Source organism: Bos indicus x Bos taurus, chromosome 19 (genome assembly GCF_003369695.1).
Source record: "Bos indicus x Bos taurus breed Angus x Brahman F1 hybrid chromosome 19, Bos_hybrid_MaternalHap_v2.0, whole genome shotgun sequence".
Lineage (NCBI taxonomy): Eukaryota > Metazoa > Chordata > Mammalia > Artiodactyla > Bovidae > Bos > Bos indicus x Bos taurus.
Genome location: NC_040094.1, coordinates 28,176,272 through 28,196,777, shown reverse-complemented (window position 1 = coordinate 28,196,777; position 20,506 = coordinate 28,176,272). Strand labels below are relative to the sequence as shown.

The 20,506-nt window shown below is 52.7% G+C and overlaps 3 protein-coding genes across 6 annotated transcripts in view; 1 reads left to right on the top strand and 2 right to left on the bottom strand.

The window, feature by feature from the left end:
* POLR2A (RNA polymerase II subunit A) overlaps positions 1–6,142 on the bottom strand; it is an 88,800-nt gene extending 82,658 nt beyond the window's left edge. The window contains exon 1 of one of the 2 annotated variants that reach the window (XM_027519047.1): positions 5,638–6,142. In XM_027519047.1, the coding sequence (XP_027374848.1) occupies positions 5,638–5,730 (93 nt within the window). In that variant the 5' untranslated portion in view covers positions 5,731–6,142. The remainder of the gene's footprint in view (positions 1–5,637) is intronic. The other variant, XM_027519046.1, reaches the window with a different exon arrangement.
* A 1,372-nt stretch (positions 6,143–7,514) lies between these two features.
* SLC35G6 (solute carrier family 35 member G6) lies at positions 7,515–10,891 on the bottom strand. The gene is made up of 5 exons (XM_027519335.1): positions 10,840–10,891; positions 10,539–10,748; positions 10,212–10,425; positions 9,850–10,123; positions 7,515–8,545 (listed from the first exon to the last, which is right to left on the bottom strand). Exons 1-5 carry the CDS (start codon positions 10,889–10,891, stop codon positions 7,529–7,531), a joined length of 1,767 nt encoding a protein of 588 aa, XP_027375136.1. The 3' UTR covers positions 7,515–7,528.
* The window catches only part of ZBTB4 (zinc finger and BTB domain containing 4), a 15,526-nt gene continuing 5,094 nt past the window's right edge, over positions 10,075–20,506 (top strand). Inside the window, exons 1-4 of one of the 3 annotated variants that reach the window (XM_027519517.1) lie at positions 10,126–10,239; positions 18,787–18,856; positions 19,281–19,539; positions 19,576–20,362. In XM_027519517.1, the coding sequence (XP_027375318.1) occupies positions 19,290–19,539; positions 19,576–20,362 (1,037 nt within the window). In that variant the 5' untranslated portion in view covers positions 10,126–10,239; positions 18,787–18,856; positions 19,281–19,289. Of the gene's footprint in view, positions 10,240–10,718; positions 10,821–18,786; positions 18,857–19,280; positions 20,363–20,506 lie in introns of those variants that run through there. The other 2 variants (XM_027519515.1, XM_027519516.1) reach the window with 2 other exon arrangements.

Genomic DNA, 20,506 nt, shown 5'->3' with positions numbered 1-20,506 from the left:
TTAAGGAGCCAGCAGAAGTCAAATCCAGCTCTCTCTGATTCCAAACATATGCTCATCATCCTACGGTACTGCAGTGGAAACAATTAAACTCAAGGTCACCCGGAGCATGATTCACCACAGCCAAGACAACCTAAATGCTCATCAACAGATGAATGGCTAAAGATGATGTGATACATATATATAATGGAATATTACTAAGTTATGAAAAATGAAATAATGCCATTTGCAATAACCTGAATGGACCTAAAGATAATCATATCAAGTGAAGTCAAACACTGAAAAACAAATACCGTATGATATCACGTATATGTGGAATCTAAAATATGATACAGGGACTTCCCTGGTACTCCAGTGGTTAAGAATTCACCTTCCAGTGCAGGGATCACGGGTTCAATCCCTGGTTGGGAAACTAAGATCCCACATGCTGCCGGGCAACTAAGCCCATGCACGCCAACAAAGACCAAAAAGTAATAATTAAAAAAATAAAAGACTCAGCTCAGGCACTACTTCTTCCAGAAAGCCTTTACACAGCCTCCCCAGGCAGACTGGTGCCCCTCCCATGCTTCCACACCCCTCCATCACTGCACATCTCATAACACAATGAAGTTATCTACTGGGGCTTGTCTTCCTCATAGATTCTAAGCATCTCTTGGGCAGGTAGCATTCCTCTATTATCCTGATCATGTGAAACTGATCTAAACTGCTTAGGACCCTCTACTGCAGGGAAGTGCCCTCAAAGAACTTGAAAAGAGAAAGGTTGTTCCCTTATAGTCAAACCAATGATCCTCTCATAATGAAATCTGATTAGCCACTGCTGGGTTGTGGTCTACAGATACAGGGCTAAGAGGTTCTGAACATCCACAATGCTCATCCAGATGACCTGATGAAATCTCAAGGAGACAGGTCCTGTGCTGACTAAATTCACGAAGCCAGACCCCATCAGCTGCATCGTGTCTCGTGAGAAACACAACAGAAGTGTTTGCTTGCCTTGAATCAAACACAACGAAGCAGGAGCAGGCCTGAATCTGGCTTCCAGAGGTCACTAGAGACAGGCCCAAAGGAAATCACACTCAAGGCTTTACACGCCCCTCTGCTCCAAGTCCATGCTCACCAAGCCAGCCACCTTCTAAAGACTCCCTCTGCCTCCAGGCATTGAGAGTGGGCCAGGGGCTGTCCTGGAATGTTCTGGACTAACCCCTCTACCTAAGTTATATTTTGGATTACACACAAAATACTTCAGCCCCCAATCCTTCATCCATCGGTTCGCACTGCCCATATGGTAAAGGTTTGACTTCCAAGGGCTCAACACTTCTGCTCCAACTACAATAGAGTTCTCAAAGTTCCTTTTCTTCACATGCTCTCCTTTCCAGCAAACTTATTCTCAAGGCCCAGTTCAAATGTCACCTCTTTAGAGAGCATTCTCAACTCTTCCTAGCCTTATCTACACCCCAGCAAAGTTCTCAGCCCAACATTAATTACTTGTTTACACATCTGTCTCTCCCACTGGACTGTAATCCTTGAGGGCAAGGATCATGTTTCATTTGTTTGGTAAAGTAACCAGCACAGGGTAGGGGCTCAGTGAACACCTGCTGCATGTATAGGAAACCCCTCACTGAGTTATAAATAATCTGAGGACCAGGATAACCTTCTGATTCACCCTTGTAGCCCACACTCCACCTAAAAGAGTCTATTACTGTTTTAAATTCTTCCTGGAATAAGTTGGAGTATCAACAAATTGACCTATACTTTCCATGGTGGACAACTACTTTTAATGAATGGGGGCAACGCCTTCAAGTAATCAGGAGCCCACTTCCCTGGACTCTGTACAAGCTTTGCATAAAGCCTCAGCAGCAACCCTCCTTGCTTCCTTCCCCTCACTTGGCAACAGCCAAAACCTTCCTCAAACAGCAAAGACTGCTGTGTCTTACAGTCAGCCTAAGAGCCCTGTCTATTTCAACACATACACTACTGTCAAGATGTCTAGAAAATAGTTACCTTTAATACCATCTGTGCCCCAAGAGGCTTCTCCAGGCCTAGGTGGAACTTTGTTATTCCCTCTAAGATGAAGTATGATATAAATGGTAAGCCGGTAAGCCTTGCAAACCAAAATCAGTCTCGGAAAAGCCTACACACCAGAGATGATGCCTCGTGTGAAATTTTGTGAACAGCCTTCCATGCTTTTCAAAAAATACAAATATATTCCCATTCTTCCATAAACGGAGCTTCATTCTGCATACTGTTGAGGAACCTTTTCCTTTTTCCAGATTCCTAAACTTTAGCGGTTCACAATGCCCTTACTGCCTCACTACCTCTCACAGCCAAAAGAGATCCACTTGTTAAATACCCGGATCCAAACAACCTAGTAACGATTTACATGAGAGCAATTTAACAGCCCTTTGAAAAAACAACACACAAAAACTGAGACAAATTTTAATGTATTAAAATAAAAATAACATTTTTACTTATAAAATGACATTTTTACTTATCCCAGAATAATCACAATTACTTATGACACCTGTTGCACACCATGCTTCTCAAATCTTAGAATCAGACACCACTCTTTTCTAGGGTTCCACACTGATTCTTGCCCAGTATTTAGCCACTGCTAAAACCCCAGCTTCACAAAGATATGACGTCATCGAAAGGGATCTGGCGCCATCTAATGCTGAAAAGAAAGCTGCCCAATCCAGTGGTTCCCAAGCCATCAGGCAGATGAGCTCTGCTTCTCCTAAAATTTAAAAATCTCTCACTGGATCCCTGTGGGTGCTGCGGTGCCTCAGGAGTTTTCGAATAGGGAGTTAGGGGACTTAACCTATTAAAAAAGTCTTATTCTAATAAAGCCTGTATTATTAAATAGAATTCCTTTTAGTAAATACGTGACTTATAATTTCAAACAGTATCGTTTAGAAACAATGTTGCAGTAAAAATCCTTCTATGTGTATTTTTATGTACCTGTCCAACTATTCGTTCACCCATTTATTCGAGTAACTTTTACTACATGTCTATTATGTGCCAGGCACTATTTGAGAGGCTGGAGGAAGAGAGGTGAATAACAAAGTCGTACATGAAATTTACATTCTATTCAGGAAGTAAGAAACAAAAAAACTAATCCTTTCAAGTACTGACCAGCTATGAAGTAGAAGAAAGTCAAGACGGGGTTAGAGAATGCAAAAAGATGCTACTTAAATAGGGTGGTTGGGGATCAGCGGCTACGACATCTGAGCAGAACACATACTGACATAAAGGAACAGACCTGCTGAGGTCTGAGCAATGTTTTTCTAAGCAGCAGGAACAGTGAATAATAAAATCCCTGAGGCAGGAATGAGCTCCTAGTTCTGGATCAACCAGCAGGTCGGGGAAGTTAAAGAGCAAAAAGGAGATTTGGAATGAGATGGAGAGGTCAGCAGGGGTCAGAAAGCACAGGCTCTCACAGAACAGAGTAAGGAGTCTGGATCCTTTGAAGAGAATTCCATGCAGGGGAGAGATAGATTAAAAGATCTCTCTAGCTGCTTTGCAAACTCTAACAGAAATAACTAGGGTCTGGGACTACCGTGGCACCCCGTGGGAAAGACGATGGTGGGGTGAACCATGGTGGCTGAGCCAGTCATGAATGATTGGATTCCACCACATTTTGAAAGGCAGAACAAACAGACTGGCAGACAGACTGAGCAGAGGCTGGGAGAAAGGGAAGAGTCAAAAAGATGGCTTTTGGGTTTAGGGCGGGAGCCACTGGAGGCACTGTGGAGCCCTCCCTGCTTGCTGACCCAGGCAAGACTGGGGCAGGGGCATACTTGAGGAGAGACATTAATAGTCTTTTATTTAAGGATAAATGTTTAGAAGTGCAGCACTGGGCCAAATAATATGCATATTAAACAATCCATACTGTCAAGACTGTCCTCCAAGAAGGTTATACACCAATCTATCCCTACCAAAAATTGTGTAAGCATGCCTATTTCCCAGTGCTTTTGTCAACAGGGGAAAATCAGGTAAGAAAAAAAAAGTTTGTGTTTAATTTGCATATTTCTATTAGTAAGTTGAATATTTCTATTGGCCATTTGTACTACTTCTACACACTGCCTATTCCTATCCCTGATCCTCTTATCTAGATTTGTGCCTTCCTGAGTTCTAAGTGTTCCTTATACATTAAGGAACCTAACCTTGTCCCTCACGTTGCAAATACGGTTTCCCAATCTGTTTTTCAGCTGTTCATGGTGTCGCTGACAAACAGAAGTGGCTCTTATTTTTAAGTTTGCCTTGCTCTTCTTTGTAGATAAAATGCTTAGCTGGGTGCCTATCACATAACAGGCACTCAATAAAATTTACCCATAATTCACTCATTCCTACTAAGGGTTTTTCCCCCTGGTATCATCCTCCAAAAGCTGTCTATACTTTTTGAGTGCTTTATAGTTTGGTTTTTAGAAGTCAACCTCACTCCATCTGGAATTTATTCTGTGTGGTCTGAGTTCAGGACATTTTAATTCCTGGCACAACTTTCGTATAGCCCCTGCCTCTAGCAAAATTGTCTCCATCACAGAGCTATTCAATTCCTTTCTTTCCAGCTCGCTGGCTTCCTCCAGTTCGTTCCACAAAGGAGTCGGATTCGCCCATAGCCCTCCCTCCTCCCTGGTCCCTCCTGCTTCCACTCTTAGTCCTCCCCAGTCAGTTCTTCATACAACAATCAAACTAGTAATTGTTTTTTAAATGTAAATTTGATATCCCTCTCCTGCTTCTCCAATAGCTTCCCATTGAAAACAAAATGAAATCCGGATTCCTTACCATGATTTACAATATCCCACCTGGCCTGCCCCACCTCATGCGTCTCCAGTAACGGTTTAAAAATACTCTCCTCACCATTAAACCCCAGCCACCCCTGGTCACTTTTCAGTTTCCAGGGCACACCCTCCCTCAGGCCCTTTGCACTTATTCTTTCTTCTGCCTGAAAAGCTCTTGTCCGAGAACCTATGGCCTAGGAGACTGGCTGCTTCTCATTATTCGGGTAATGTCATCTCAGGCCTTTCCAGACCCTGACACCACCCCATCTAAAGAAGCCTCACCTCATTCATTATCCATCGCATAACACCGTTTCACTTTATTCAAGGCACTTGCCCTTAACAGAAATATCCTGTTCGTTTTTTCGTGTTTATTGTCTGTCTTCCCTGCCCCTTCTCAAAGAAAGTGCTCTAGATTCTAGAAGATAGGGTCCTCGTCTTTCTCAGTTCTGTATCCCCAGCGTCTGTTCTGCCTATTGCGTAGCAGGTACTCAGTTAATACTTGTAGCAGGGGGAGGGAAAAAACTGGGGGGCTCGACTTCTCATCCAAACTTGTAAAGACCTCTTAGCATTCGTGTCATCTCATTTAACGTTGGTGACTGCGGTGTGGAGCCAATCACCCCCCTTCTCTCCCTCCTGCTCACCCTCTAGCCCCTCCTGTTGCCAGGCCCCCAGCTCGGACACAGCACTAAACTTGCTGACCCCCTAGGAAAATTTAACTCTGGCTAGCCGAGGCTGGACCCAGCACTGCCTTGGCGCCACTAACCCATCCGGTCCCCTTGGAAAGAAGTGCCAAGTTTCCACGGCTATCGTCAAGCCCCGCCCGCCACGCAGGAGGGAGGAGCAGTGGGAGGGCAGAGCCGCTTACCAGTTCATCCGGACTGAGGACTCCGAACTGCACTCTCTTGATGGTGCGCAGCGGGCATGCGCTGTCCCCGGAGGGGGGGCCACCCCCGTGCATCGCGGAGGCAGGCGCGCTGCGCAGGCGCAAACCTCAGTACAAAAAGCCTGCGCCGCCTCCACCTAGGCGCTCAGACCCCGTCCGGGCGGCCGCCGGGAAGGACCTCCCCGAGTTGGGAGGAAAAAGCCGGAGGAGGGAAAGGTGGGGGAGGGAAGGAGGCGGGGAAACGAAAAGGGGTGAAAGGAGCTCTCCTTCGCCTTTCCGGAGATTTTTTCCGTCTCCCAAAAAGAAAAAAAAGAGGAAGGGAAAGGAAAAGGTTTCGGGGGAAGAAGAAGAAAAAGGGAAACGAATAAATAAGTAACCGGGCTCCTGAACGGCAGAGGTTACGGCAGTTTGTCTCTCCCCCTTCCGGGAGCCGCCTTCTTCTCCAACCGTCCCGGCCGCGCTCTCGGCGCTTCTGAGGAGAGAACTGGCCGAATGACGCCTTTTATAGATTCGCCCCAGCTTCCCCCGCCCCTTCCTTTCCCGCCCTCCTTTGCGCTACGGGGCCGCCTGCGCCGGCGTGCACGGGGCGCGCGCTCGAGTCGTTTTAGTCGCTTCTCAGCTCCCTGGCTGGGTGACCTTTTGAAATGACGATGGGGAAGGGAACTTTTTTACCCCACCGCCTCCCTTCGTTACTCCCTCCAGCACCGAGGTTTAAGGTTTACAGATTCGCGGATAAATATAGGCCAGTTTTATTCTAGTTTGGCTTGTGGTTTCATCTTTAGCTAAAGTTTCTTATTAATACAACCCCCCACGCTGGAAAATGGTCTGTTCTGAGAATCGGTAATGAAGGAGGCGGGGCCCGTCGGATCCTCCCAAGTGGCTTCCCGGAGTGGGGGAGTGCGGGGGCCATTCTTGGTCATGAATATGCAGTACGCTCTGAATATGCAAGAACAGATCAAGATGGCGAGGCCGATTGCTGGTCCGGAAGTAGCCGATAGCTGTCGAGCGGCCTCCTGGGACGGGTGGGCATCTCCTGGCCTCTAGTGGGGCGCTGTATGGAGTTCTGGTTCTGGGTCCCCGACCTGAGCCGCTCAGAGGCCTCAGCTCAGGGGTTTGCTCCGGAAGGACGTTGGCCACCGCCGTCCGGGAGAGATCACGGGACCGCGACAATCCAAGAAAAGCAGATTAACCATTGGGCGGGACACAGAAGTCCTGAGGGACTACGGGTCAAGGCATCTGAACATTAGGAAATCCTCCCCCTTCTAGAACATTTCAAAAATAAGATGGGGCGGAGGGTGCGGGGATCCCAGGGGATTCTCCAAGCCGGGGAAAAGGGGGGAGTAGGACTTCCACTGTCCTTCCAAAGCAGAGATGACACCAACTGCACAGCCACATTCAGAGTGATTCTTGTTTGATGTCAGTATCACGTCACCACCCCAAGGTGGGGAGGCATAACCACGAGGAAGGGAAACCATCGCTCAGGGAAAGAAAAGCACACTCCCTTCCCCCAGCGCAGCTGCTTGCTCCGTTTGCCTGAAAGCCCCAAGCACTCCAGCCCCAAATCTCTTCTCTCTGCTGCCCAGGGAAAAATCCTCTCCGTGGTTCATGGCCTGCCTGCCTCAGCCCCTTCCTTGGACCTGCTCCTCAGACCTCCCTTCAAGCCCCAGCCTAGACTACAAATATGTTGGTCTCCAGGCTTATTCCAAGACTTATCAGCAGTCCCTCTCCACCAAGTCCCCAAGTCATCCTTGACTCGAAGGGATATCCCTCTCCCACACCAGTTCTTTCCTAGTCACTTGTTCTCCCATGTTTGTATTCCAGTTTTTCCTTCTATTTACCCAGCCCCCCCACCCCCAGGCTCTCAAGTTGGATCTCACTCCTCCACCTGCCCTTCCCTCTCACAGCTGAGGTTCTGGGCAGTGATAATGGCAATGCTGCCCAGAACGACCCCTGCCCCCATGATGTCAGAAGGTGCCACGGTCTCATAGAGCACATAGTACTGCAGCATCAAGGCCACCACCACCTCAGAGTGCAGGACGGCACACACCAGGGCGGGGTGGGCCTTAGTGACCGCATAACTCACACACACAAAGGAGACCAGGGCAAGGATCCCCACTGCCCCCACACAGCTCCAACTCAGAGGATCCTTGGGCAGCACGGGGGTCTGCAGCATAAAGAGGCCTGGCACAGAGCCCACCAGCCCCACCAAACCAAACAGGAAGGCCACTGTTGGTAGGCAGGAGGGAAAGTCCAGGGAGCGATATACCAGGAGCCCCAGTGACAGTGCCAGGCCACCTAGGAAAGCAAGCACATAGCCTAGGGCAGTGTAGAGGCCCGTGGTCCCCTCCTGCAGGGTCCCTAGTCCAGGTCCCACAATGATGATGAGTCCCAGAGTGCTGCCCAACAAGCCACACCAGTCATAGCCGCTGAGACGCTGGCTCTCGAGGCAGAGGGCGAGGAGAGCAGAGCAGACAGTGGAAGAACCTTTGCGGACGGTGGCAGCGTTGCCGGCAGGCACCACCTGAACTGCACTGTAGGCACATCCGATGCTGAGGACGTTGAGCAGGGCATGAAGGCAGGCCCGGCCCCGGACATCGGGAGGTCCTAAGAGGGGGTCACCACGAAGTTTAAGTAGCAGGGCAATGGGGAGGTGGAAGAGGCATCGACAGATGAGCAGCTCCAGCGAGGGAAAGTGGGAAGCCTGGTAAGCCATACGGGAGAAGGGGCCCACGAAGCCAGCAGGTAGGCCCCCACCCAGCAGGGCCACGAGCAGGCCCTTGGTGGCATCAGAGGGCCGGCAGCGCTGGTGCGATGAGAGACTGGGCGGAGTGGAGGGCGGTGATGGCTGCGTGAAGTCAGGCAGGTTGAAGTAGGGGTGACTGCCAGCCTGTTAGGGAGAAAGGAGCTCGGGCATTAGGGCAGCCATAGCCCAGGGGACATGGGGCAGGGCACATGCCAGGCTGAGCTCTGGGACCCTGTGGGACAGTAGAGGGGTAGGCTGTCTTGCTGAGGAACTCTTGGGAACTAGTCAGGGCCTAAAAGATGGATGAGGTGGTACAGTGTGGGCCTTGAGTCACTAAAGCAGGAAGCGGGGAGTGAGCAGTCCTGGAGCATCGTGTTTCTCGGGGTAAGTTGTTCCTGGTTGGAGAAAAAGAGGACCCAGGGATGCTCTGTCAGTTTGAGGAAGGGGAGGCAGCCTCAGGTGCTGTGTGTCTGTGTGATGTCACGGGTTCCAGGGACATCTAGGAACACCGTGATGAATTTCACTTGTGGGCATCTAGGAAAGCTATGCAGTCTCAGGGAAAGAGGGGAAAGGAAGCAGCCAGGAGCTACAGGGAAGGGGGGCTCTGTTCCCCTGCCCCCAACACTCACCATCTTTCCTTGGACTTCCTCCTCTCCTCCTGACTCAGGGACCCTGGGCCCTTCAGAGCTCCAGCCATTGTGACCTGGTTGGAGGGGTTCTTCCCTAGAACCTTCCTGAGGTGGGGGTGGAGGTTCTTCCCTGGAACCTCCGTCAGGTGGGAGTGGGCCAATTTTCTTGTTTCCAATTCTGCTTTATTTCTCTGTGACTCTAAAGTCTGTCTGGTTCCTTTTTTCCTCTTTTCAACCATGTCTGTGATGAGACGTCTTTGGTTTTTAGTTAATTTGTCTTGCCCTGTTTCAGAAAGCTTTTATGGACAGCACCTCTGAGGGTCAGCTCCTGTCTCCTGAGTTTGGAATTTTTGAACAGCAGGGAGGAGTCTTCGGGACTGTCCCTCTGGAGTTTCAGGAATGTGTTTCTCCTCCCTGTGCTTCCACCTGGGGTTGTTGGTGCTGTCCCCAGGAGGTCCACACCAAGGCCCCTGCATTTACAGAGTACATGGATGTGGTGTTTCAGTCTCTGGGAACAAAATAGCAAGCGGGTGTGTTTGTCTGCACTGGTAGTCATTTAGGTGTACCTGTTCTGTAGGTCTGGCGGGGGTCCCTGGGCATTTCTGGAGAGGGAGCGGGTGTGGGTGTTTTTCCAGGGCTGTCCCTGTGAGTATGTTGAGCTGGGTCTGCGGGTCCCACTGGGCCTGATTGTGAGCCTGCCACGTTGTGTGCCTGCGGAGAGGGTGTGCATGTTCTAGGCTGTGTGCACCACTGAGTGAAGCGCCGCAGGGGGGCGGGAGGGGAGGGTAAGCCCCTTCCCACAGTATAGTCAGTCCCGCATACCGGTTTGGTGCCCACTAGTCCGGCGGCCTTGCGTGGCCCCGGTCCCTTCCCAGGATCGACCGGGCGCAGGCCGTCGGGCGTGCTGGCGCCCCAAGCCCGAGCCAGGAGCCTGGTGTCTGTGCCGGCTGCGCTGCGCCGGCCTCCTCTCAGCAGCAGCGGCGGCGGCGCTGGGGGGGTACTGTTTCCGGGGGTGGGGGTGGGGGTAGGACCGGGGCGGGGGGAGCCGATGATGTCAGCGGCGGCGGCGGCGGCGGGGACGGGCCGGGGCCGGGCGCTGGGGGGGGCCGGGGCCGGAGCTGGAGCCGGAGCTGGAGGCGGGCGAAACCGGAGCGGCCGGGGGCGGCCACGGTGATGAGCCGGGCCTGGCGGACACGGCGCCATCGCAGTCAGGTGGGCCCCAGGGCGAACCGGGCAGGGCCAGGGCGGACCGGAGCCAACAGCCGGGCCCCCTCCCCGCTGCCCGGTACCGCGGGGGCCCGGGCCGCGCCCCGAGCCGCGACCGCTCCCCTTTGGGGTTGACCTGGGGGCTCAGGGGTCGGGGGCTGAGTCTGGCCCCGCCTCCAGGCGCGCAGGGCGCTGGGGGGCGACTAAGGGGGCCCGGGTACGGCGTCCGACTCGGCGGCGGTCGGGGTGGGAGGCGGGGGGTGCGATCGCCTGGGGCCGTGGAAAGGGCCGCGCTCACTCCTCACTTGAAGGGTTAATTCTGCAGCCCGGTGTCCCCCTCCCCCCGTGGGGCAGGTTGGGGGTGGGGTGGGGCTGGTGTGAGCCCGGGCCGGCGCTGCAAGCTGCTGGGAGGGCGATGGCGTAGGAGCCAGGCAGAAGGGGGGAGGGGTGGGCCGCCGAGCGCCCCAGAGTTGGGGTGTGCGGGGTGCGCAGGGCGAACAGGGGCCGGGGAGCCGCTGCGCCGTCGGGGCAGGGTTGTGGCTGCGAGTCCTGGAGCTTGTGTGTCTCCTGCTGTGTTGTGGGGCAAGGTAAACCTCTCCTGATCACCACTGTTTGCTGGTCTGGTAGCCAGGGGTCCAGCAGGGCCCTCCCAGGCCATGGGGACACAAAGCCAGATGGAAGGGTATCCAGTGTTGGGAGGCAGAATGACAAGATGTGGCCCTGTGGCTCTGGGTGACAGGTCCGCATTTGAAGCTGCGCACAATACCTGCGGAGTTTGTTAGGTGTGGGGTTTTAGGTATGTTTCATATCGGGGTGTGTTTTCTTGCACATATGTGTCTGGTCCTGCACACATGAACTATTTGTGAACTGTTGTTTTCTGCAGAGCTGGTGACGGGTAAGTGCTGTGGAGGGCACCCAAGTGCTGGGTGTGTGTGCTCAGTTGGAGGGGGCAGTTGTGTACCCTTGAGTCAGAAGGCGTTGGGTCCGGTCCGGTTTCTGCGGCCCTGCTGAGGTGTGGTCCAGTCTTGGCGAAGATGGCCTACTGGATGGGTTTGTGGGTCCGTGTGACGATCGGGTGGCATGGAAGGGGGGGGTGCATATCTAGAACTCGGGTCCTGCAGGCCCCGTGGGAAATGAGAACCCCCAGGGTGTGTCTCAGGTACCCGTGGGGCAGCTGGTACTGGTGTCTGGGGTTCTGGGTGGAATGTGCAGGTTGTGTTTATGGGATCATGGGCAGCCGAGCGAGGGGAAGGTTGTGTGTTTGCAACATTCCCTACGGGATTCTTTTGTGACGTTGTTTGTGGGAGCCTTTCGTGCTGTTGGGCCGGGAGGCAAGCTGGTCAGAAAACAGTTGTGGGGAGGGAGGTGGCGTGACAAGGGCAATGTGGGCCTCAGACTCTGGAGATCAACCGCGAGCTGTGTGTGCGTGCCTGCTCCTGCGTGTTGAAGTGGCTGTGTGGGGCCGCTCTGGGTATGTGTTATGAAGAAGGCGGGGAGATAAATATGGGGCAGAGCAAGGGCAGCAGGCGGGAGGCCTGGGTGTTGTCGGGTGGCCCGGCTAGTCCGTGCAGGGTCTGCGTGCTTGCCCCTTGCCGGCCCGCCCAGCGTGTCAGGGTCACCAGGAGGAGAGGCCTGGCGGCTGCAAGGAAACTCAGTTTGGACAGAGTGGCTCCTTGGCCATGTTTACGTAAAGGCCGGGTGTGACTCTTGTCACTGAAATGGAAAAAAGAAACACGAAGTTTTCAGTCTCCTCCTCCTGCTTCACCCTCTCTCTGTCCCCCTTGCTGGTATCTCTGCTTTTCCATCTCTTCTGTGACGCACATTAGGCCACTCCTGCGACTGTGGAAGGGTCTGGAAACGGAATTTGCTCGCTAGGCAGATTCCTCAGAACAGGTTTTCCTCACCTTTGGGGCCCTGGCCCTTCTGTAGGGGCGTGTGTATGTGTGTCTGTTTGTTCCAAGTGTGCACACCCTGTGGTCTGGCCTGGCCTGGCTTGGAGGGGGCATGTGTGTGGGGGCTGGGTGGACGCTATGGCTAGGCCCCCTGCCCGGGGGCGTGCTGGCTGCTGTGTCAGGCCTGCACAACAGGTGCACCATGGCCTGGTGGAGGGGAAGGAGGCCTAGATGAGAACAGAGGAGTTCAGGCCCTACCACTTCCTCGCCAGCACTTTCCCTAAGTGACCCTCAGTTCCTCATCTGTAAAATGGGGCTAATCACCTTCCCTGTCCGTCTTCCAACAGGGCTGTAGGTACGTAGCACATTGGGAAGCATACCTGGAAAGTAGCTACACTTTGGGGACTATGCCCATGCCAGCCACTGTCAGCCCTCTGCCAGCACTGAGCCCCTTCTTGGGGCTTGGTTAATAATAACAGCAGGAAACACCTATTGAACACTTACTGTGTACTAGGCACTGTTCTTAATGCTTTTACATATGATCACTCATTTAGTTTTTCCAATGCTGGATGAAAGTGGGAGTTCTAATTACTTCCCTTTCTCAGATGAGACAGCCAAGGTCCAGAGAAGTCATATGCACAAAGCCATTTAGCTAATAAGAGGTAAAGCTGGATTTGAACCCAGGCAATCTGACTCCAGATCCTGGGCTCTTATATGCTGTCCCCTGCTGCTTGTGGTGGGCTTCTCCATGCATCCCCCTCCACATACATACACACACTTCTGCCCAATTTCTGCAGAACTTAACACCTGCAATAATTCATTTCAGAAGACTGGTATGTTTCAACAGTGATTCAGGGAGTCCCTGCCTGGGAGGGAGAACTTAGCATCTGCTGCTGGGTACTGGCCACACGGGCACAAAATGTTGATGAAGTGGGTGAAGGAGAGATTGTCCTTGTTCTGAGAGTCAGGGAGGACCAAGACAGAGGTGGCATTTGAGGTCAATTTCAACATTTTGGAGGTATTTGGAGAAGAGGCTGGGCAAAGTTTTTATTTCTGGCAGGAGAACCAGCATAGGCAGAAGCCTGGAGGTGTGGGAGTGCTGAGGCTGGAGAGCACACCAGAAACTGGAGGGGAGATTCACTCCAGGCAAGAGGAGAGAGGAAGATGGGGACTGGACACTTGAATGCCCAGCTGCTGAATTTGAGCTTTATTATGGAGTGGAGGCTAGAGAGGGGTTCAGAGCCCAGGAGTGACAATGCCTGAGCTGCTTCGGGGCTGTTGATTCTCAGTGAGAGGAAGCCTGGATGGTAGGTGCTAAGACCGGAAGCAGGGGACTAGCTGCAAGCCCTGGCCTTGAACCATGAGACTGTTAACAAGGCCTTGAGCTAGTTTGGGGGCCAGAGGTAGGGTAGAGGGAAAGCTTCCAGAGCCATTCCCAAGCTAGGCCGCAGATCTGACCAGACTCAGTGACGGCTAGACGTGGGGAGCAAGGGCAAGGGAGGAGTCAGACTTGACACAGTTAGCCTTTAGCACATGAGCTCCTGTGTGTGTGTGTGTGTGTGTGTGTGTGTGTGTGATGGTTCTGGCAGCCTGCTAGCTGGCCCTAGCCCCCTTAAGGCAGGACATGGTAGTGTGGCAGAGGGGAGGACCCAGCATCTGGGTTCACATGGGCCTGGATGTGAATTCTGACCCTGCTGTTCACAAGCTGTGTGACCTTGAGCAAGGTAAATCCCTCTATGAGCCTCAGTTTCCTCACATGTAAAACTGGGATAATGTAAATGCCAACTTGGAGTGGCTGAGGAAACCATTAAATGAGGCAATGCATGTAAAGCCCTGGGAGTAAAAAACATAGATAAATCAAAAATAAAGCCCTGGAGGTGTATTAGGCAGAACACGAGTGCCCCCGAAGCGGTCAAGTTACACTCGCCACCCCAGCTCCTGGCCAACTCAGTCCTGGCCTGAGGATGGTGTCCTTCCTAAAGGTGGGCACAGTCCAGGCAGGCTTTAAGAAAGCAGGTTCATTCATTTACCCAAAATGTTTTGAATCCTCCTACCATGTATCAGGCAATGTTCTAAGTACTGGACGGAGCAGCGGACAAAGCAGACAAAAATCCATCCGTCCCCTGGAGCTTGCCTTCTAGAGATGAAAGAGCAGTAGTCTTAGTAAATGCCAAGAAGGAAAATAAAGTAGGGAAGGGGGATAGGAAGCTTGGGGAGGTACAGGGCAGCCAGGGAGGGCCTTGGGGGTGACTTTTGAGTCAAAGCTGAAAGGAGGTGGGATAGCAAGGCGTGAGGCTGCCTGAGGAGAGAATGTTCCAGGCACAGGGAACAGCTGGAGGTGGAAGGTATCTGGTGGTGGTGCTCACATCCCCACCTCAGTCACACCTCTGAGATCACACAACCAGTTAAGAGTAGAGAAACGGTAAAAACAAATAAAAAAACTAAAACCACAGAGCCATCAGACCTACCATGAAGCCTGATTTCTGCCCCTTTTCTTCACCACTTCCCCCCACCATTTTCCGGGACTGAGTTCCAAGATGATAATAAGAGCTAGCACTTCCTGAGCATCTGCTGCATGCCCAGCACTCTTCTAGGTACAGCCGGTCATCAGCTTGTTTATTCTCTACAGCTCTACGTAATGGGCTCACTTCATTATCCCCAGCTTATAGACAAGGAAACCGACATACCGAGAGGTGAAATAATTTGCCCAGGGTCCCATAACCAGTGTCGTCTGTTCCACCTCGTATAACCCCGGCAGGGCAGCGGCCAGTGGTGGGGCAGTTGAACTCAGGAGAGCCAGATCCAGACCCCGTTTGGTTAGTAGAGAGTCCAGGGACAAGTCACCCCACCACTACATTCTCTCTGCCTGCAAGTGTGGCATCTAGAGTATTTAAAGCCTCCGTTTCCTCATATGTACAATGGGGTTGATACTAGCCCCTGCCTCCCTGTGGTCCTTTTGAGTGCTGAAATGAGATGATGCAGATAAAATGCTTAGTGCCAGATTTGACACAATGTTTATCTCAACGGCAGCTCCAAGTATCATGACGTTGATGGTTCTAGGTGATCTCCAAGGGCCAGGACAGCCTTGGACCGCTGTGGTTCTGAAAAAGCCTGGACAGGCCTTGTCCATATATCTTGGCAGTCAGCACACAGCCACGCCTGGGTAGAAACCAAGCCCATTTGGTTGTGCAAGTGGCCAGGCCTGGCCAAAGGGTGAGTAGGAGCTGGAATCAAACCTTTTCTTTGCTCACCTGTGCAGAGCTGCTACCTTGAAGAGGCCTTTCCTCTATTTTTTCCCCTTCCTCTAATTTTTGCAAAGATCCTAGATGGGCTGGTGGGGAGCCCTAGTGGGTTCTGTTTCAAGAAAAACAGAACTGTTATCCCATACACTCTACTCACAACACTTCTGACACCAAACGTGTGGAGTTTCTTCCCCCACACTGGCCAATTCTCTGACACTAGCTGTGTGTCCTAAAATTCAATTCAATTCTGATATTATCTGCCTGGAGATAGCATCAGATTCCACAGGTTGAGGGCTCAGTCCCACAAGATTGCCCCCACTTCAGATAGCAGTTTGTAAGCCCAGACCTCCTGTACTTTTTTTTTTTTTTACAGCTTTTTAAAATTTTATTAACTTTTTTTTGGCCACACCACGCTGTGTGTGGGATCTTAGTTTCCAGACCAGGGATTGAACTCATGTCCGCTGCAGTGGAAGCTCAGAGTCCTAACCACTGGACCACCAGGGAATTCCCCAAACCTCCTGTACTTCTGACTGACCAGCAAGAATCAGACTTTCTCACAACCTGCCTCCTCAGCTTTGATAATTTGCTAGGATGGCTTATAGAACTGAGGGAAATACTTGTGTTTGTTGGTTTATCATATAATAAAGGATATGATAATAGCCAGATGAAGAGGTCTGGATGAGTCCTGAGTGCAGGAGCTTCTGTCTCCACAAAGCTAGGCTGTGCCACCCTCTCACCATGGAGATGTGTTTAGGAACTGGAAGCTCTCTGAACCCCATAGTTGAGGGGTTTTTATGAAGGCCTCATCACATAGGCACGATCAGTCTCCAGGCCCTCTCCTCTCCCCAGAGGCAATGGGAGCTGGGGCTGAAAGTTCCAAACTTCTCATCATGGCCTGGCCTTTCCAGTGACCAGCCCCCATCCAGGACTCCATGGAGAGTCACCTCTTTAGAACAAGAGACACTCCTGTCACCCAGGAAATTCCAAGGGGTTTAGTTTAGGAGCTTGGTGTTAGGAACTGAGGTCGAATGTTAGAATAAATGCCCCTAGCACCCCCATCTGGAGAAGGAAATGGCAGTCTAATACTCTTGCCTGGAAAACCCCATGAACAGAGGGGCCTGGCGGGCTACAGTTCATGGGGCCACAAAGAGATACGACTGAGCAACTAAACAACAATGCTCCTATCACTTGGGAAATTACACGAGTTTTAGGAGCTCTGTGTCAAGAATGGGAACAGAGGGGACTTCCTGGCGGTCCAGTGACTAAGATTTCACACTCTCAGTGCAGGGGACCCAGGTTTGATCCCTGGTCAGGGAACTAGATCCCACAAGCTGCACCTAAAAGATTCCAAATGCCGCAACTAAGACCCAGCAAAGCCAAATATATATATATTTTTTAATAAAAAGAATGGAGACCAGGACCAAATATATTATACCTGACCCTTAAACAATGTAGGGGTTAGGGGCACGGACACTCTACCCAGTGGAAAATCTAAGTATAGCCTTACAGTCAGCCGTCCATATCCAAGGTTCTTGTGCGTGCTCAGATTCAACCAATCTCAGATCTTGTAGTACTGTAGTATTTACTATTGAAAAAAAAATCCACATAGAAGTGAACCTACGCCGTTCAAACCCGTGTTGTTCGAGGGTCAACTTAATTTCTTATTATATCACAGAATCACAGCCATAAACATCTCTTTCATCCTGATGTGGTATAACCAAGAATGAAGGCTTTGGAGCCAAACAGATCCCAGCCCTGCGACTAACTGATCTCATATATCTCTAGTTGCGGCAAGCGGGGGCTACTTTTCCTTACGGTGCACAGGCTTCTCATTGCGGTGGCTTCTCTTGTAGAGCACAGGCTCTAGGGTGTTTGGGCTTAATTGCTCCTTGGCATGTGAGGTCTTCCCAAACCAGAGATTGAACCTGTGTCCCCTGTGTTGGCAGGCGGATTCCCATCCACTGCCCCACCAGGGAAATCCCTGCCTGTCACTTAAAGTGAAGCTAACTGCTACATTTTAGGGTGGTGATGAGGAGCAAATGAGGTAATACCAGTGAAGCACTGACTCTTGGGGGTCCCTGTTGGCTGGTGGTTGTCACCAAAGGGAGGAAGAGACCTTGTTCTCTTTCCCCATTTTGCAAACAGATGTGAACACCAGCCCAGGAATCCTTCCCCTGGATTCCTGACCCACCTGCAGTCCATCAACTGATGGGGTAGCACTCGACTTAGGTGTGTGCCTGGCACTCGGGGCTATGAGAAACTTTGATTCTCATCCCTGTTTACCTCCTCCTCCAGGAGAGGACTGAGGGCCGCCTTTTGGCTGAAGAGAGAAGGCGTCTTAGTCCAGACAGTATGAGTAATAAATAGGAAGAGAGCATTTTTGGGGGGTGGGGTGGGAATTGCATGAGAAACTCCTGACGCAGGACACCTTGGAGGTCATGTGTGACCCCGGGCGTGTGGAAGGGGAGGCCCCCCAGGCTTTGTGGAGGGTGGACAAGAGGGGCTGAGAGCTCTGCCCTCAGATCAGCAGGCCTGGCTCTGTGAACAGGCCCCACCTGTCATGACCAGCTCTGTGTGTCTTTGGCTAAGTTACTCTATGGCTCTGGAACTGAGATCTTCAACTGAAAATTGAGCCCCCAAAGCTGAGTCTGTGAGTTGCCTTGTGGGCAGTGACTGCCATGGCTCACATTTGGGTTACCTGCTATTCCTTTTGGATAAGACTCCCAGCAAGAGGTGAGGTAGGGGTTGTGTTCCCCGTTCCACCCCCACTTTTTTTTAAGCCAAAGGCCCAAAGCCGCCACCTCTCAGAGTAAGGAGGGGGACCCAAGCTTCCTCACTTCCAGTCTGGTGGCCTTTCCAGAGATTGGAGCAAGCTGGCGCGTGTGCTCGAGACGGTGGTCTTCAGTGGTCCCCTGGCACCTAGAAACCCTCTCTAAGATTTATGTGACGAAGTCCTCTGCTAATTTGAATATCTAGCAGCTTGGTCCAATGAAAAAGGTCAAACAAATCTATTTTGATATGTAAATAAGACTGTTATAATAAAGGACAACATGCAAATCTTTGATTTCCTTTTGAGTCCCAAAGATTAGGCTCAAGGGACTTGAGACTGATCAGCAGGCTTCCCTGGACCTACAGGATTGAACTGATGTTGCTGGATTGTTTTGAGGCAAATTGGGAATATGAAAATTATCTTATTCCTGTACTTCTGGGGGCCAGCAGAACAGGCTTTGCAATAATCTGTGACATCCTAGGTCCGATTAGAGGCCACTGAGCAAGTAACCTGATTGGTTCCCAGGAGGGTCAGGGTCTCTAGAGCTGCCCAGGCCTCTCTGACCCTGCATGCGGCACCACTCCCCATCTCCTGGGTCAGCCTCCCGCCCAGTTCCCTTCCCAAGGACACAGTTTCTGTTTCTCCACAGAGGGAAGAAGCACGGCAGAAGGGACTTGCTGAGCCACTTCCGCTCCACTCCATGTTGGCTGTGCTCTCAGGTGAGACGGGTGAGAGGTCTGCTGGGAGGGAGACTGGGCCTGAGGCTGCAGGCGAGCAAAGCAGCCATATCCTCCAGGCTGAGGAGGCCTGGGAAATGGCCATCAGCTGTGGGGGCTCCCACCCCCTCCCAGTGGGAGAGAGGTGTCCATTGCTCCCCCCGTTAGTCTGTGACTTGGAAGTCTTGACCCCTGACCTTCATCAAGACCTGAGGAATCCCTGGCCTCTTTCAGCCCCAGATGTCTGACACTGGCCGGACGTGGGGTGGCTAAGGTTAACCCCTAACTTCCATGATCAGAAGTCAGTCAGCCTTCCACCAGCCTCTGGCCAACAGCCTCCAACCCCCGCCCAGCTCGCCTCTGACTTGAAAGCCCCCTGCCCTCCGCCCAGCCTCTGAGACCCTCCCCTGGCCTCTTCTTCATCTAGGCTGGCGCCATGCCACCCCCAGCAGAGGTGACAGACCCATCCCATGCGCCCGCCGTTCTGCGCCAGCTCAATGAACAGCGGCTTCGCGGCCTCTTCTGTGACGTCACCCTCATAGCCGGAGATACCAAGTTCCCCGCTCACCGCAGCGTTCTGGCTGCTTCTAGTCCCTTCTTCAGAGAGGCACTGCTGGCTTCAGCTCCACTGCCCCTCCCACCCATCACTGGGGGCTCAGCCCCCAACCCCACCACCACCACAGCGGCCTCCTCCTCCTCCTCTTCCTCCTCTTCCTCTTCCTCCTCCTCCTCCTCCTCTTCCTCCTCCTCTCCCTCTCCAGCTTCACCTTCAGCTTCATCCCCACCTCGGGTCCTGGAGCTGCCTGGGGTCCCAGCAGCTGCCTTCTCTGATGTCCTCAATTTCATCTACAGTGCCCGGCTGGCATTGCCTGGTGGTGGAGGGGACGGGGCAGCTGTGGCAGAGATCGGTGCTCTGGGACGGCGTCTGGGCATCTCCCGCCTGCAGGGCCTGGGGGAGGGGGGTGATGCCTGGGTGCCTCCTGCTCCAGTTCCCATGGCCACCTCACAGCCTGAGGAGGACAGCTTTGGGCCTGGGCCTAGGCCAGCTGGGGAGTGGGAGGGGGACAGGGCTGAGGCCCAGGGCCCTGACTCACAGCCTGCCTTGTCCCGGCGGCCCCTCCCCTGCCCCCGATGTGGGAAAAGCTTCATCCATCCCAAGCGGCTACAGACCCATGAGGCCCAGTGCCGGAGGGAGGCCAGCGCTCGGGGGTCCGCAGGGCTGGGAGCCAGGGGTTCTGTCCCCAGTGGCCCTGCAGGAGTGGACGCCTCAGCCCTGCCCCCAGCGGTAGGCTTCCGAGGTGGTCCTGAGCACGTGGTGAAGGTGGTGGGTGGCCACGTGCTCTATGTGTGCGCGGCCTGTGAGCGTTCCTACGTGACCCTGTCCAGCCTAAAGCGGCACAGCAACGTACACTCATGGCGGAGGAAGTACCCCTGCCGCTACTGCGAGAAGGTGTTCGCACTGGCTGAGTACCGAACCAAACACGAGGTGTGGCACACCGGGGAGCGCAGGTGAGTGCTCTGGACGGCCGGGGACTGGGGGTGGATGGGGGTGGAGAGGTCACATGGGACCTAGTCCACTTAGGGACCACATGGACAAGGGAGGGAATGGGCAGAGCATGGGGCCCAGAAAGCCATTCTCAGATGTCTGCTCAC